This window comes from Saccopteryx bilineata, chromosome 1, assembly GCF_036850765.1.
Source record: "Saccopteryx bilineata isolate mSacBil1 chromosome 1, mSacBil1_pri_phased_curated, whole genome shotgun sequence".
In the NCBI taxonomy this organism is placed as follows: domain Eukaryota; kingdom Metazoa; phylum Chordata; class Mammalia; order Chiroptera; family Emballonuridae; genus Saccopteryx; species Saccopteryx bilineata.
This window is the reverse complement of record NC_089490.1, coordinates 311,804,145-311,819,344: the sequence shown is the minus strand read 5'-3', so window position 1 is coordinate 311,819,344 and position 15,200 is coordinate 311,804,145. Positions and strand designations below refer to the sequence as shown.

The window sequence follows — 15,200 nt, the reverse complement described above, 5'->3', positions numbered from 1 at the left end:
TTTACCCACTGCGCCACCACAGGTCAGGCCTCCAGGACAGGTGGGTCAGAATTGATGCATTTTTACATTAAGACAGTTTTCAACTGTTAACTAGGAATAGATTTTAAGACGGGAAAGGTGAATAAAATATTAATGTAGAATACTGAGAAACTTGAAATATTTGTAATCAAGAGGGAGTATTTACTTGTGTTTGAGTGTTTAGAATAGATAATCTATTTTACTTTTAACTCATATTTGGTAATAGATTGACTATTACAGATTTCAATGTGGATAAAGTAAAAAAATGCATGCTCTTTTTTTCTGGTTACTTAGTTTATTTCAGATACCGCCAATATAGCTATTATCTAAAGACGAATACTGGTTTGCATAAGCTGTCAAGTAGGCCAACTGTGCATGTGGCACTCCGAATTAATCATGAATATCTTATATTAATAGTTAGGTTTTATTTAAATGCTAGAAACGCTTCCAACAGCCTAAAAAAGAAGTAGGTCATGAACATAATAACAGAAATAGGTTGAAGAGAATTGAGAGCCCCTAATAGCACTGTAAATTGTTTTTTTTTTGTATTTTTCTGAAGTTAGAAGTGGGTAGGCAGTCAAGACAGACTCCCACATGTGCTCGACTGGGATCCACCTGGCATGGCCAACAGGGGGTGATGCTCGGCCCATCTGGGGCACTGTGGCCAGAGCCATTCTAGCGCCTGAGGCGGAGGGCATGGAGCCATCCTCAGCACCCAGGCAACTTTGCTCCAGTGGAACCTTGGCTGCAGGAGTGGGGGAGAGAGAGAGAGAAGAAGGAGAGGGTGAAGGGAAGAGAAGCAGATGGGCGCTTCTCCTGTGTGTCCTGACTGGGAATCAAACCCAAGACTTCCATACACCGGGCCGATGCTCTATTGCTGAGCTAACTGGCCAGGACAGCATTGTAAATTTTTAATGATAAAATAAGAAAGCAGGCAATAAAGCAATAGAAAATCATAGATATTACAAATTGAAAGCTTTGCAGACCAGACTCTAAATTGGTATTGTGGAACTTAGGCTTTGAAAGAGAAATTCATTTAATTGGTACATGGATTGAAGCAATATGGTTTAAAAGATGCTCTTTTTGATGGCATGAAGGAGTTCTTGAAGCTATTATGATAATTTAATCATTTAATAAGTTTTTGAAATTCCATTTTGTTTTCTTGTAGATTTTTACAGAAATATATTCAGAAAGAAACAGAATGTCTGAAAACAGCAAGACAAAATGTGTCTGCCTCAACACAAGCCGCCAGGCAGAAAAAAATGCAAGAAATCAGTAGCTTAGTCAAATATTTCATCAAATGTGCAAATAAAAGTAAGTGCTATGTTACTTATTATACATAATTGGCTTAATAGGTTATTGTCGCATGAGTTTGGTCTGAATATGGTGAGATAAAAGTTGAGTGCTAACTCTAATTTCTAGTATGTATAATGATTTTTAATATTGTAGGTTCAGATATTAGAGGAATTTATGTAAGCATGGAATAATATGATCTCAAGGTTAAGATGATTAAAAATTATTGTATTAACACCTATTCTTCTTGGATTGCTTCCTTATGTCCTTAGCACTTCACTAGCCATAATGACTAAACATACCTTTTGAGGCTCTCTTTTCTATCTTGGAACAGCTTTATTAGTAGTGGGAATCTGTCTTCTTTTGTTCCTCCTTCTGCCTTCTGAGATAATACAGAAGAATTCTAATCAGTTTTTTAGTGTGACATTCTTTAAAATATTTGTAGTTAGCCATGATATATCTTCGAAGTCCTCTTTTCTCTGCTGAACAGACCCACTTCCTTCAGTGCATATGAGTGTCACTCTCTTCTGAATATTGTTCAGTTTAATTCTACTTCTCTTGAAGTGTGGGGCTCAATCTTATAGGTATGTTTTAATTGATACAGAATGGAGCAGGACTTGACACCTTTTGTTCTATACTTTTACTAATTAATTATAAGATTACATTAGCTTTCTTAGTATAGCACTTTGCTTATTATTAATTTAAATAAATAAAGCTTTTTAAAATTTGTTCCTGATGAGCCACATATCTTCCTTGAATTTGTAGAGTCAATGTATTTTCTTAAATTTTTATTTATTGATTTTAGAGAGAGAGGAAGGGGTGAAAAGAGAGAAACATTGAGCTGTCGTTCCGTGTATCCATGCATTCATTATTTGATTCTTTTTTTTAAAAATTAATTAAAATTTTATTTATTTATTTATTTAATTTTCTGAAGTTGGAAACGGGGAGGCAGTCAGACAGACTCCCGCATGCGCCCGACCGGGATCCACCCGGCATGCCCTGGTCAATGCTCTGCCCATCTGGGTCGTTACTCTGTTGCAACTAGAGCCATTCCAGTGCCTGAGGCAAAGGCCATGGAGCCATCCTTAGCGCCTGGGCCAGCTTTGCTTCAATGGATCCTTGGCTGGGGGAGGGGAAGAGAGAGACAGAGAGGAAGGAAGGGGGGTGGAGAAGCAGATGGGTGCTTCTCCTGTGTGCCCTGGCCGGAAATCGAACCCAGGACTCCTGCATGCCAGGCCAATGCTCTACCACTGAGCCAACCGGCCCGGGCCTAAAATTTTATTTTTATTAATTGATTTTAAGAGAGAGTGAGAGAGACAGGCACAAAGGAGATGCTCCTATATGTGCCCTGACCGGGTATCAAACCTGCAACCTCTGCACTTCGGGACAATGCTTTAACCAACTGAGCTATCTGGCCAGGGCCATTGGTTGATTCTTGTATGTACCCTGACCAAGGATCAAACCCACAACCTTGGTGTATCAGGACGATGCTATAACCAACTGAACTACCCAACCAGGGCCTATAGTTCATATTTTGAAGAGCTGATATTTTTGAACCAAAATGCAAGATTTTAATAGACTTATATAAGGAAATGGCTTTCACATTGCTAAAAAACTAGAATCCAGAATGTTTGTTTAGGCACTCTTGGGGTCAGACTTTATTTACTCTTCACAGGTAAGGATATGGCTTTGTGATACCAAGTTTAGTTTAAGTATCAGAAAAGCCCAATGTTGGTAAATTTTATTAAGTAGAAAGGCATACCGTATTCCCCCATATATAAGACGCACCTTTCCCCTGAAAAATTTGGAGTCTAAAAACATACAGTGGTTGATGAATTTTTAAATTTGCATTACCCGCTTTTTTGCACTTGTTTTTGCGCTCATTGTTGAAGACAGTGATTCGTCATCAGACACAGAGGAGGACAAGCTAATGGATGCAAGTTTTGACACTGATGAGGAGTTGTATAAATTTATTGATAAATAAAACGATATCAATAACTTTATGTAATACATTTTTTTTCAAATTTTGTGCCCCCAAATTAAGTTGTGTCTTATACATGGGGGTGTCTTATACATGGGGAAATATGGTAGGTTGTTAGTGAATATCTCAGAATAGAGGTAAACGACCAGTGTCTAGACAAAATAGTTTCACAGAAATTTGTTTTTCTATCTCCTCTGAGGTGCCAGTTTGTGTGGATAGCTATAAGCCCTTGTCAAGGCCCCCAACACAGATAAAAGAAAGTGACACTGAAATATCCTGTACCTGCTTTTGCCCTGTATGGTAGCCTTGCATCCATTAAAATTTGTGTTCTTGGTTATGACCATTGGGTTCTTTATAGATCTTTGTTTGTACTTACAGAGTTTGTGAGGGAGAGAGATATCAAGCCCATTTGTAGCCCAACAGAAAAGTTTGTAGCTTAGAGTTTTGCTTTACAAATGAAAAAGCCTTCAATTCCGAAAATTAACACTGGAGATCACATTTGAAAAACATATGAAAGAACCAGTATGTTGGCTTGCAGGAATGAGTGGATGAAATTATCAATTTATGATCATTTAAATGGTTGAAAAATATTTTTATTTAAGGCTTTTTTTTTCTTTCAAGTTTGACTTTATAACTTAAACATTTTTAGTCTTGAAGCAGAACCAGGGCTTTATTATCATGTCATCTCACTTCTTCAGTTGTTTTTTTTCAAAGGGTTGGAGAGTTGATGGGACTTTAAACACAGGTCTAGACTTTGCCAAATTTGTTTGGCATTGGTATCCACGGTACAGTGAAAGAAACAGACTAGAAAAAAAGAGGCAGTTGGAAGGAACCAGTAAGCAAATATTGTTTATTTTTCGATGTGGGCATTTGTCAGCTTCTGTACCAAGTATAGACATTCAAGAAGAATTGATGCTTCTCATCTCCCTTCCTGTCTGTCTTTCCCTATCTGTCCCTCTGTCTGACTCTCTGTCTCTGTCAAAAAAAATTTTTATATGTGATTTTTAAGATTGTTAATGTTGAAATATAACATTTCAGTTGCGACATCAATTTGATTTGCTCAAAATAAATATATAGACATTTTAAATATAAAAAGCAACACAGCCATTAAAAGGTTTAATTTAGAAAGTACTCATCTGTGGCAAACAGTGGAGATCTCTCTCAATTTTTCTAAATCAGTAATCTCTTAACCTTCACATCCATTACAAATTAGTTTTTTGAAAGGAAAGAATTTAACATGCCTGCAGTAAATATGATGGGTAAACCTGACAAGGCAGCAAACATGTGAGCTGTGCAGGCATGTCTTACAAATTTGCACAGGCCATTTATTTAGTCCACAAGTATGGTAAAGTTATATTTGAGTTTTACAAAACATCAGACATAAATAACCAGAAACTGTAATGATATTCAAAAATTGTCTTCTTACACAGACAGACATACCAGGCAGTGCAAGCTGGAAACTTGAGTAGATTAACACTGTTTTATATCAATATACATACATACACAGTGCCAATTAAATTTTTTTTCCAATTAATATTTAAAAACAAGTTTCAATCCATAGCACTTGATACTTTTGAATCTGTTTCAGTCACTTAAGAGTACTGTATGATGATCCTTAGGTCTGGGCTAAAAAATAATCTTTTCCTCATAAGGTTGCTACAAATTGTACAACCAGATTGAATTGGTTTGGGATGACATTCATAACACTCAGTCACACCCTTTCTTTGATAGTACTTACTTACCCAAGATAACAGCAGTTCTACTCTCAGTAAGAGGGACATCAGCTGCCAGACAACATCCTGTTAACATGGTTGCAGGCAGCTCCGTAAGCATTCATAACCAATATATTTATAAATTGTTGAAAAATTTCCACATTGTGCCTGAGTAGGCGTTGGCTCAGTGGATAGAGCATCTGACTGGGACGCAGAGGGCCCAGATTCGAAACCCCGAGGTTGCCGGCTTGAGCGTGGGCTCATCTGGTTTGAGCAAGGCTCACCAGCTTGAGCCCAAGGTCGCTGGCTTGAGCAAGGGGTCACTTGGTCTGCTGTAGCAGCCCCCCGCCACATCAAGGCACATATGAGAAAGCAATCAATGAACAACTAAGGTGCCGTAACAAAGAATCGATGCTTCTCATCTCTCTCTCTTCCTGTCTGTCTGTCCCTATCTGTCCCTGTCGCTGTCACACACAAAAAAATTTCCACATTGTAATTGGGGTTCATGTTGCTGTCTTGGTAGACTGTGCTATTAGCTTTCAGGTAAAACTGCAGTATACATTCCTCTGGCAATTTGAGCCTTTGATCTTCTAATACATTTCTTTTTTTTTTTACTTTGTGAGAGAGAAAGGAAGGGAGAGAGAGATAAGCATCAACTCTTCATCGTGGTACCTTAGTTGTTCATTGATTGCTTTCACATATGTGCCTTGACAGGGGTGGGGGGGGAGCTCCAGTCAAGCCAGCGACCCCTTACTCAAGTCAGTGACCCTGGGCCCAAGTCAGCGACCTTTGGGCTCAAGCCAGCAACCATGGAGTCATATTTATGATTTCACACTCAGTCTGGTGACCCTGCACTCAAGCTAGTGACCCTGTACTCAAGCCAGTAAACCTGCACTCAAGCCACTGACATTGGGATCTTGATCTTGGGTCCTCTGCGCCCCAGGCCAATGCTCTATCCACTGCGCCACCACCTGGTCAGGCAACAGCATGTTTCTTTTGAAACAAAAACTGCCAGTTGAGGTTGCTGACATCAATAGTATCCAGGTCAGGTCATTGTGGGAGAACCCCGTGAGCACAAAGTTTTTAAGGAGCTTGCAGTTGATGCTGCCTGTGCCCATCACCAGCTCCTCCTGGCCATGGCGTCAGAATTGGCCAGCTTCTGGGGCAGCCCCAGCAATGGAGCCATGAAGAGACAACCACGAGCCGTGATGGAGGCCTTAATTTTTTAAAATTTATTTTGTTTTTTAATTTAAAATTTTTTAATTTTTTTTTTTTTTAAATTCAGAGGGAGAGAGGGAGAGCGCAGGAGAGAGACTGGAACATTTGTTCCTGTGTGTGCCCTGACCGGGGATTGAATTGGCAGCCTCTGTGCTTCAGGACAATGCTCTAACTCACTGAGCTATCTGGCCAGGGCTAATTTTTTTTTTTTTTTTTTTAGATTTTATTTATTGATTGATTTTTAGAGAAAAGAAAGAGTAAGAGAGGGAAAGAGAGAAAGATGGAGGAGAGCCTAGAAGCACCAACTCATAGTTATTGCTTCCTATATGTGCCTTGACCAGGCAAGCCCAGGACTTCAAACCAGTGACCTCAGCATTCCAGGGTGATGCTTTATCCACTCACCACCACAGGTCAGGCCTGGAGGTCTTAATTTTAAATGTACTTTTCTTACCTAGAAGAATTTATCCATTAGTACTGAAGTTTCAGGATTTCTACTAAATAAAACTGTATAAATTATGACCTTATATATTTATGTGCCATAAATACTGTTTGCTATAGGTCTTGGAAATAATTTTGCTTCTCAAAAAATATATCCTTGCTTTCGTGGGATAGCTCTGTTGGTTAGCGTATTGCCCTGAAGTGCAGAGGTGACTGGTTCAACCCACCTTTGGGGCACATTTAGGAGCAGGTCAAAGCTTCTGTCTTTCTCTTTTCCTTTCTCTCTCTCTAAAATCAATCAGTAAAAATTAAAAAAATAAAATAAAATGTCTTCCTTATAATTTTGTTGTTTTAATAAATTCATTCTCTATAAAAGATAATAAAGAAACTTTGGATCATTTTAGGTATGAATATAATGCCCAAAATTGGGAATTATTAAAGATAGAATGAATAATTGTTTTGCTGTATGTTCCTACAGGAATTGTTAAACTCTTTTTGTAAAGGGATTGGATACTGTTTTTGACTTTACAGGCTGCATAGTCTCTCTCCTACTCAACTCTGCTGTTTTAGCTTGAAAGTAGCCATAGACAACACATAAATGAATGGATGGATGTGGCTGTGGTCCAGTAAAACTTTATGTCCAAAAGAGGTGGTTTATAGAATTTTGTCCATGAGCCATTGTTTGTTTAATTCCTGCTCTATGAGAAGATTAATTGTTATTTCCCCAAAAGGAATTATTTATATAGCTGCCATTCCAAGTGTCCTTAATTTTTCTGAAGATATATGCGTTATTTATTTATTTTATTTTTAAATAGGAGCACCGAGGCTAAAATGTCAAGAACTCTTGAATTATATCATGGACACAGTGAAAGATTCTTCAGATGGTGCCATGTGTGGAGGTGACTGTAGCAATATACTTCTCAAGGACATTCTTTCAGTGAGAAAATACTGGTGTGAAATAGCTCAGCAACAGTGGCTAGGTATGTTTTGAAGTTTGTTCCTAGTGAATTTTTTTCTTGTGAAATGATACTTCACCAAAAGTGTAGCCCGAGTCTTACTGTATCCCTAAATGACTGCACAGTTTAACAGTACTTTAGTAAAAGTAAATGACTATAGAATCTTATCCTACATTTTCACTTATTATAAGCTACCTAAATTATTTTCACTGGCATTATATTAGGTGCCTGCTATCAGAATTGGAATTACAAAATTGAAAAATGCCAGTCACTGTCCTCAAGGACTTGATAGTCCAGTGGCAGAAAAAAACCAAGCAAACCAAAATTATAATTTTATTGGATACAGAGGTGTTTGGGTGCAGTGAGTTCACACATCAGTGACACCTGAACTCAGCAATGATTAAAGCTGAAAGAAGAAAACCAAGAGAGATATCATAAAAGTGAAAGCATTTAATGTAATAAGTTTTTCTCTAAACACTGTGTTAGTAACATCTCACAAATATTAACAATGTTATGTTTTTATCTTCTTTTTCCATTGATTTGAGAGAAAGAGAGAAAGAGAAGCATCAAGTTGTTGTTCCACTTAGTTCCATTTAGTTGTACACTCGTTGGTTGCTTTTCATATGTGCCCTGACTGGGGATCAAACCTGTGACCTCAGTGTGCCGGAATAATGCTTTATCCACTGAACTACCTGGCTAGGGCTATTTTCATTTTTCTTCAATTCAAAACATGTTCTAGTTTTTCTCAAGAGTTCTTCTTTGACCCATAGATTATTTGGAAATGTATGTTTAATATCTAGTTTGAGAAATTTTTCTGGTCCCCCCGCCCCCATTATTATGGTTTCCAGTCTCGTCGCATTATGGTCAAAGAAGATTCTTTTTTAACTATAAATTTTTGTAATTGTTATGATTTCTTTTTTGACCCACAATAAGGTTCAACTAGGTGAGTGCTTCATATGCATTTGAAAAGAATGTATCTGCTGTTTTTGATGAATTAGTCTATAAATGGCAATTATAAAATTGGTTGATATGTTTGGTTCTATAACAGACCGGTGTGGAAGTGTTAGTGACAAGTATGGAAATGCATTCGCAAATACATACAGCACTTTTAAAAGCTTTGGTTGCCAGGAGAAGGTAAAGAGGGGTCCTGTTAAAGATGAGGATGTCTGGTGTGTGTGTGTGTGTGTGTGTGTGTAATTAGAAGAATTTAGTAGAGAGACAGTTGTTGAACACACATGAAAATTGATTAGTATGTTTCCTGAGAAGAAAGGGTTCCAAAGAAAGAACCCTAGGATTGTCCCAAGGAAGAAGATAGTTATTTTAATAAGGTGGGAAGGAAGAAAATTAAAGTCTTTAGTGACTTACATGTACAATAAGTATAAAATCTGGACCTTTCTTCCAAGCCTTGGAAGCACTGCATAGTTTTGCTTCTGCCTACCTCTCTGATCCCTTACCTCACTTAACTAAAAGCCAACCCCTATTCTTGTATTAATTTATTTTTTTACAGAGACAAGAGAGTCAGAGAGAGGGACAGATAGGGACAGAGAGACAGGAATGGAGAGAGATGAGAAGCATCAAATCTTTGTTGTGACACCTTAGTTGTTTATTGATTGCTTTCTCATATGTGCCTTGAATGTGGGACTACAGCAGACCGAGTAACCCCTTGCTCAAGCCAGTGACCTTGGGTCCAAGCTGGTGAGCTTTGCTCAAACCAGATGAGCCCGTGGTCAAGCTGGCGACCTCGGGGTCTTGAACCTGGGTCCTCCGCATCCCAGTTCGACGCTCTATCCACTGTGCCACCGCCTGGTCAGGCCCACCCCTATTCTTGCAATTTCTGTGCTCTAACTATAAGTGCCCATTATTTGGATTTTCTAATCAAGTGGTTTTCAAACATTTTTTTAAAAAATAGAAAATAGGCTTTTTTTTTTAAGAGCAGTTTTATATTCATAGCAAAACTGAGCACAAGTAGAGTTCCCATAAACCCCCCTGACTTCACACATGCACTGCATCCTCCACTATCAACATATCAACATCCGGCACCAAAGTGGTAACTTTATTTCAATCAGTGAATTTAGGTTGACACCTCATACCACTGAAAGTCCATGGTTTACATGTATTAGGGTCACTGTGGGTGTTGACAAATTCTGGTTTTGACAAATGTATAAATGGATTCACCATTAAATGTATTAACCATTAAAGTATCATGCAGAATAGTTTCACTGTCCTAAAAATCCTCTGTGCTCTGCCTGTTTATCCTTTTCTCCCCCCATTCCTAGCAACCATTTGTCTTTTTATGGTCTCCACAGTTTTGCCTTTTCAAATTGTAGTGTATATCCTGCCGAAGGAATTGCAGTTTTGTCTTTTCCAAAATGTCATGTAGTTGGAATCATACAGTATGTAATCTTTTCATTGGCTTCTTTAACTTAGTGATACATGTTTAAGTTTCATCCATGGTATTCCCGGCCCCCAGTCCCCCGCCCCTACCCCTCTCGGTCTTCTCCGCAGTAGGAGCAGCTCCTGCCACAGCCCCTCATCCCCTGAAAATGTACCCCTGCACCAAGTTTGTTTCCACCCCCTCCTTGGAACACCTCTCAGCTGCTGACCCGGTCACTGTCTGCAGTGGTGCTGAACAGACTAGAGACACTGACAGATGAGAGCCTCGGCAGCTGGGCAGCCCCACATACCCCGACCTCACTTATTTCTAGCCGCAGCTTCCAGACCAGTGCCATTTCAAGGGACATTGATACAGCAGCCAAGTTCATCGGGGCTGGGGCTGCCACAGTGAGGGTGGCAGGCTCTGGGGCTGGAATTGGGACTGTGTTTGGGAGCCTCATCATTGGTTATGCCAGGAACCCTTCTCTGAAGCAACAACTCTTCTCCTACGCCATTCTGGGGTTTGCCCTCTCAGAGACCATGGGGCTCTTTGCCTGATGATGGCCTTTCTCATCCCCTTCGCCATGTGAAGGAGCTGTCTCCACCTCCCATAGTTCTTTCTCCCATGACTTGCCTGCCCTGTGTTCCTTTTCCTGTACCTCCCCAGGAAGCCTGGGGAAAATGGTTGGCTCAGGGTTTGACAGAGGGAAGACAAATAAATACTGTATTAATAAGAAAAAAGAAAAAAAAAGTTTCATCCATGTTGGCTGTGGCTTGATAGCTCATTGTCTGGATATACTACAGTTGAGTTATCCATTCATTTCCTGAAGGACACTTTGATTGCTTCCAAGTTTCGCAATTATGAACAAAATTGCTGTAAGCATCTCAGTGCAGGTCAACTTTCACATCATTTGGGTAAATACCAAGCAATGTGATTGCTGGATTTTATGGTAAAAGTGTGTTTAGTTTTGCAAGAAACAGCCAAACTGTACTCCAAAGTGGCCTCTGATAATTTCTTTCTTAAATATCAGTAAAGCTTAGTTTTTTATCTGCAATTAATTTTAATAAAAAATATAGTTCTAGCCTGACCAGGTGGTGGCACAGTGAATAGAGCGTCGAACAGGGATGCAGAGGACCCAGGTTCGAAACCCCAAGGTCTCTGGCTTGCGCGCAGGCTCATCTGGCTTGAGCACAAACTCACCAGCTTGAGCGTGGGGTCATTGGCTTGAATGTGGGATTTTAGACATAACCCCATGGTCACTGGCTTGAGCAAGGGGTCACTCACTCTGCTTTAGTTCCCCGGTCAAGGCACATATGAGAATACAATTAATGAACATCTAAGGTGTCTCCATGAAGAATGGATGCTTCTCATTTCTCCCTACTGTCTGTCCCTATTTTCCCTCTCTCTGTCTCTTTCACACACATCTCATGTTTCTGCAGAGACACTACTTTTTTCCAGACTATTTTGTTTTTGTTTTTTTAAGGTATGTATGTATAGTGAGCCTTGGGAGATAGAGGATTGATGACTTTCTCCAGAGCAAAGGACAGGTTTGCTTGCAGCCTATTCCTTGTAAAACTTTCTCTCCTGTAACATTGCTCACTGTTAGTACATGTTTCACCTCTCCCTCTTCATGTTACCTTTGGAACTGAGGAATCTATGCAGAAATGAAGGTACTCTGTTATTAATGCTGTGAGAAATAAATTGTTCATTATTAGTCAAGCAGTATTAAAACAAAAAACACTGGGATGTGTACCCTGTGCCAAGTGCTTTGTTAGGCCTGGATGAGGAAACACAAGATTAGAGAAGTTAAGTAGCTTTTCTGAAGTCAGGCTCTTAAAGTGGTGTTTCCAGTCTCTGCTGCCTGAAGTTTATGTCTTGAATGCAATTTATAAAAATAAAACTAAATATTGATGAAATGCTGTTGCTATATTAAATATAAATTAGTATAATTTAAATCTTTATTTTATATGGGATTATTGAGATTTAAATTGAATTGTGGCATTTAAATCCAATGACTTGATAGTTTGTTTGTTTTTTAAATGTAACTAGTACTTTTTTTTTAAAGAATTGTTTTCCATGTACTTCAAACTGTATCTTAAACCTCCACAAGACATTAACCGAGTTTTAGTGGCTAGAATCATTGAAGCTGTGACTAAAGGATGCTGTTCACAAACTGATGGATTGAATTCCAAATTTTTGGGTTTTTTTTCCAAGGCTATTCAGAATGCAAGGTAATCTAATCTCTTTTTGTTCTTTTCTATTGAAAATCCATTTGATTTTGAAAGACTGTGTTTTATATTCAGTATCTAAAAATACTACCAATTTTAAAACTTGGTTTATTATAGTAAAACTAATGGATTCCCAAAGAAAATATTAGGTCCAACTTTGTGAATATCTAACATACAGAACATGAAATGATGTTCTAAGAAGTCTGTCTTGCTTTTCTAATGATAAGAAATGCTAAATACCTTCTAAATAATTTTATTTTCTCCATTTTTGAGGATAAGAATAAAATAGAATAGTATTTGGAAGTATCAGTATTTTACGTTTGTGTGGTATTTACCCAGTTTTGTGTAATTTTAGCAGGGAAAGCTAACAGGAGAGATCTCTTAGCACAAAAGAACTATTTTTTGTTGCTGTGATTTTTTTTTTTTCTGAATAGTTCTGACAGTAAGGATATTGTTATTTGAAAATTAGGTTTATTTTCTTTCAGCATGCAACTTCATAAGTGTCTTTAATTTGTGTATTTTTCTTCGTTATACCAAGCTGTGTCCGTGTATTTTCTGTCGCAGACAAGAAAAGATCTCTGCAGGTCTAAATCATATCTTAGCAGCGTTTGTTACCTTCCTCAAGACTTTGGCTGTTAACTTTCGAATCCAAGTGTGCAGTATAGGAGATGAAATTCTTCCTACCTTGCTTTATATTTGGACTCAACACAGACCTAATGATTCCTTAAAAGAAGTAATTATTGAATTATTTCAACTGCAAATTTATATCCATCATCCAAAGGGAGCCAAAACCCAAGAAAAAGGTATAAAGGAAGTTTTTGCTGTTTTGCATTTGCTTCTTCAGTTGAAACATAGAGGCTTAAGTATGAAATCTATGTTTGGTAGGAGGTTATGACTTTCCTTTGTATTGCTGTGTGTTTGGTAATGATATTAGTCATGATGATACTTTCAACACATTTTTTTTAGAATTTGAAGCTGTGGTAGCAAATTATATTATGCCTTACCATTTGTTTAGCCCAGTGCTAGGTATTACAAGGAATACAAACAAATATGAGATATTATTTCCTCAAGGAGTTAATTATGCAGCAATAATGAGTTGCTAAGAGGTGTAACACGGACTAAGCATAACAGAATTTAGAGAAGGCAGGGCCTTGTCTACCCACGCATTGCCTTTATTAAAAGATAAAATAGTTAAATGTGGACTGAAAAGAGCCAATCAGATTAGTCAGTTTCCAAAGAAGATTTGTACATATAGTCTTCAGTGTCAGTTACTCTAGACCCCCGTTTATTGGGAAAACCAAAAATGAATGACCCTGATTCCTTCACATTTTTGTCTTTAATGAAGAGAGTATTACTTTGATGATGTAGCTCCATTCAGTAGAGGAACTTCATTGGGTGGAACTGGAACTGAGTTTCCTCTTGTTCAGGCTGAGTTTGCCTTTGGGCTTGTACTAGCCTTTGGACCAATTCATCATGGCTAGTTTAATGATCTTATTAAGAAATCATGCTACATTGAGTAGTAGCAGTCAGAAGGGAGAACTGTTACAGCTATTTCTTTTTTTTTTTTTTTTTTTTTTTTTGCATTTTTCTGAAGCTGGAAACAGGGAGAGACAGTCAGACAGACTCCCTCATGCGCCCGACCGGGATCCACCCGGCACGCCCACCATGGGGCGACGCTCTGCCCACCAGGGGGCGATGCTCTGCCCATCCTGGGCGTCGCCATGCTGCGACCAGAGCCACTCCAGCGCCTGAGGCAGAGGCCACAGAGCCATCCCCAGCGCCCGGGCCATCTTTGCTCCAATGGAGCCTTGGCTGCGGGAGGGGAAGAGAGAGACAGAGAGGGAAAGCGCGGTGGAGGGGTGGAGAAGCAAATGGGCGCTTCTCCTATGTGCCCTGGCCGGGAATCGAACCCGGATCCTCCGCACGCTAGGCCGACGCTCTACCGCTGAGCCAACCGGCCAGGGCCGCTATTTCTTTTTTTAAAATCAAAAGTAGCTGTGTATATTCATGAGTTTCGTATGTATGGTTAGATATATTGGTAGCCTATGAAACCACTGTGAGTCAAAGAATGGTGGCTTTTTTGGTTTTTCATCTTGCACATAGCTCACACCAAGATGAAATTAGGTTTATTAGGAGATGGTATGACATGTTTAGGGTTTTAGTTAACTGCATATTTAGGATGAATTGCAAATTGGTAGGATGATGAGGCTGCCAGAAATGCTAATGTAGTTTTAGGCTATATTAGTAGATTTCATTTTGCTGTCTTTGTGGGAAGTAATAGCCCATTGTTCCCCATACCGGTCAGATCACAGTTGTAGTATTATGTTCACCAGATTTCATAAATTAAACATTTTCATAGAGACTAAAATGTGTCTTGGAAAGAAGATTAGAACTGTAGATAGCATGTCATTTGTACACTAGTTGAAGGAACTGGTATGATGTTTTTCTCTTAAACAGACATACAGAGAACTTAGTCCTCATATAAAAGAGGGAGCATATTGGCCCTGGCCAGTTGGCTCAGCGGTAGAGAGTCGGCCTGGCGTGCGGGGGACCCGGGTTCAATTCCCGGCCAGGGCACATAGGAGAAGCGCCCATTTGCTTCTCCACCCCCCCCTTCCTCTCTGTCTCTTCCCCTCCCACAGCCAAGGCTCCATTGGAGCAAAGATGGCCCGGGCGCTGGGGATGGCTCCTTGGCCTCTGCCCCAGGCGCTAGAGTGGCTCTGGTCGCGGCAGAGCGACGCCCCGGAGGGGCAGAGCATCGCCCCCTGGTGGGCAGAGTGTCGCCCCCTGGTGGGCGTGCCGGGTGGATCCCAGTCGGGCGCATGCAGGAGTCTGTCTGACTGTCCCCGTTTCCAGCTTCAGAAAAATACAAATAAATAAATAAATAAATAAATAAATAAAAAGAGGGAGCATATTAATTGTATTTGCTTCAAGGGAGAGAAGAAATGAGAGAACATTTGATTGAGATTTTGATTGAATTGA

General features: G+C 39.4%; 1 protein-coding gene and 1 pseudogene across 2 annotated transcripts in view; both read left to right on the top strand.

The window, feature by feature from the left end:
* ATM (ATM serine/threonine kinase) overlaps window positions 1-15,200 on the top strand; it is a 161,117-nt gene that overhangs the window by 4,922 nt on the left and 140,995 nt on the right. For both annotated transcript variants that reach the window (XM_066247402.1, XM_066247412.1), the window contains exons 4-7: window positions 1,187-1,332; window positions 7,476-7,640; window positions 12,056-12,221; window positions 12,783-13,021. In XM_066247402.1, the coding sequence (XP_066103499.1) occupies window positions 1,187-1,332; window positions 7,476-7,640; window positions 12,056-12,221; window positions 12,783-13,021 (716 nt within the window). The remainder of the gene's footprint in view (window positions 1-1,186; window positions 1,333-7,475; window positions 7,641-12,055; window positions 12,222-12,782; window positions 13,022-15,200) is intronic.
* LOC136320477 (ATP synthase F(0) complex subunit C2, mitochondrial pseudogene) lies at window positions 10,094-10,579 on the top strand (annotated as a pseudogene).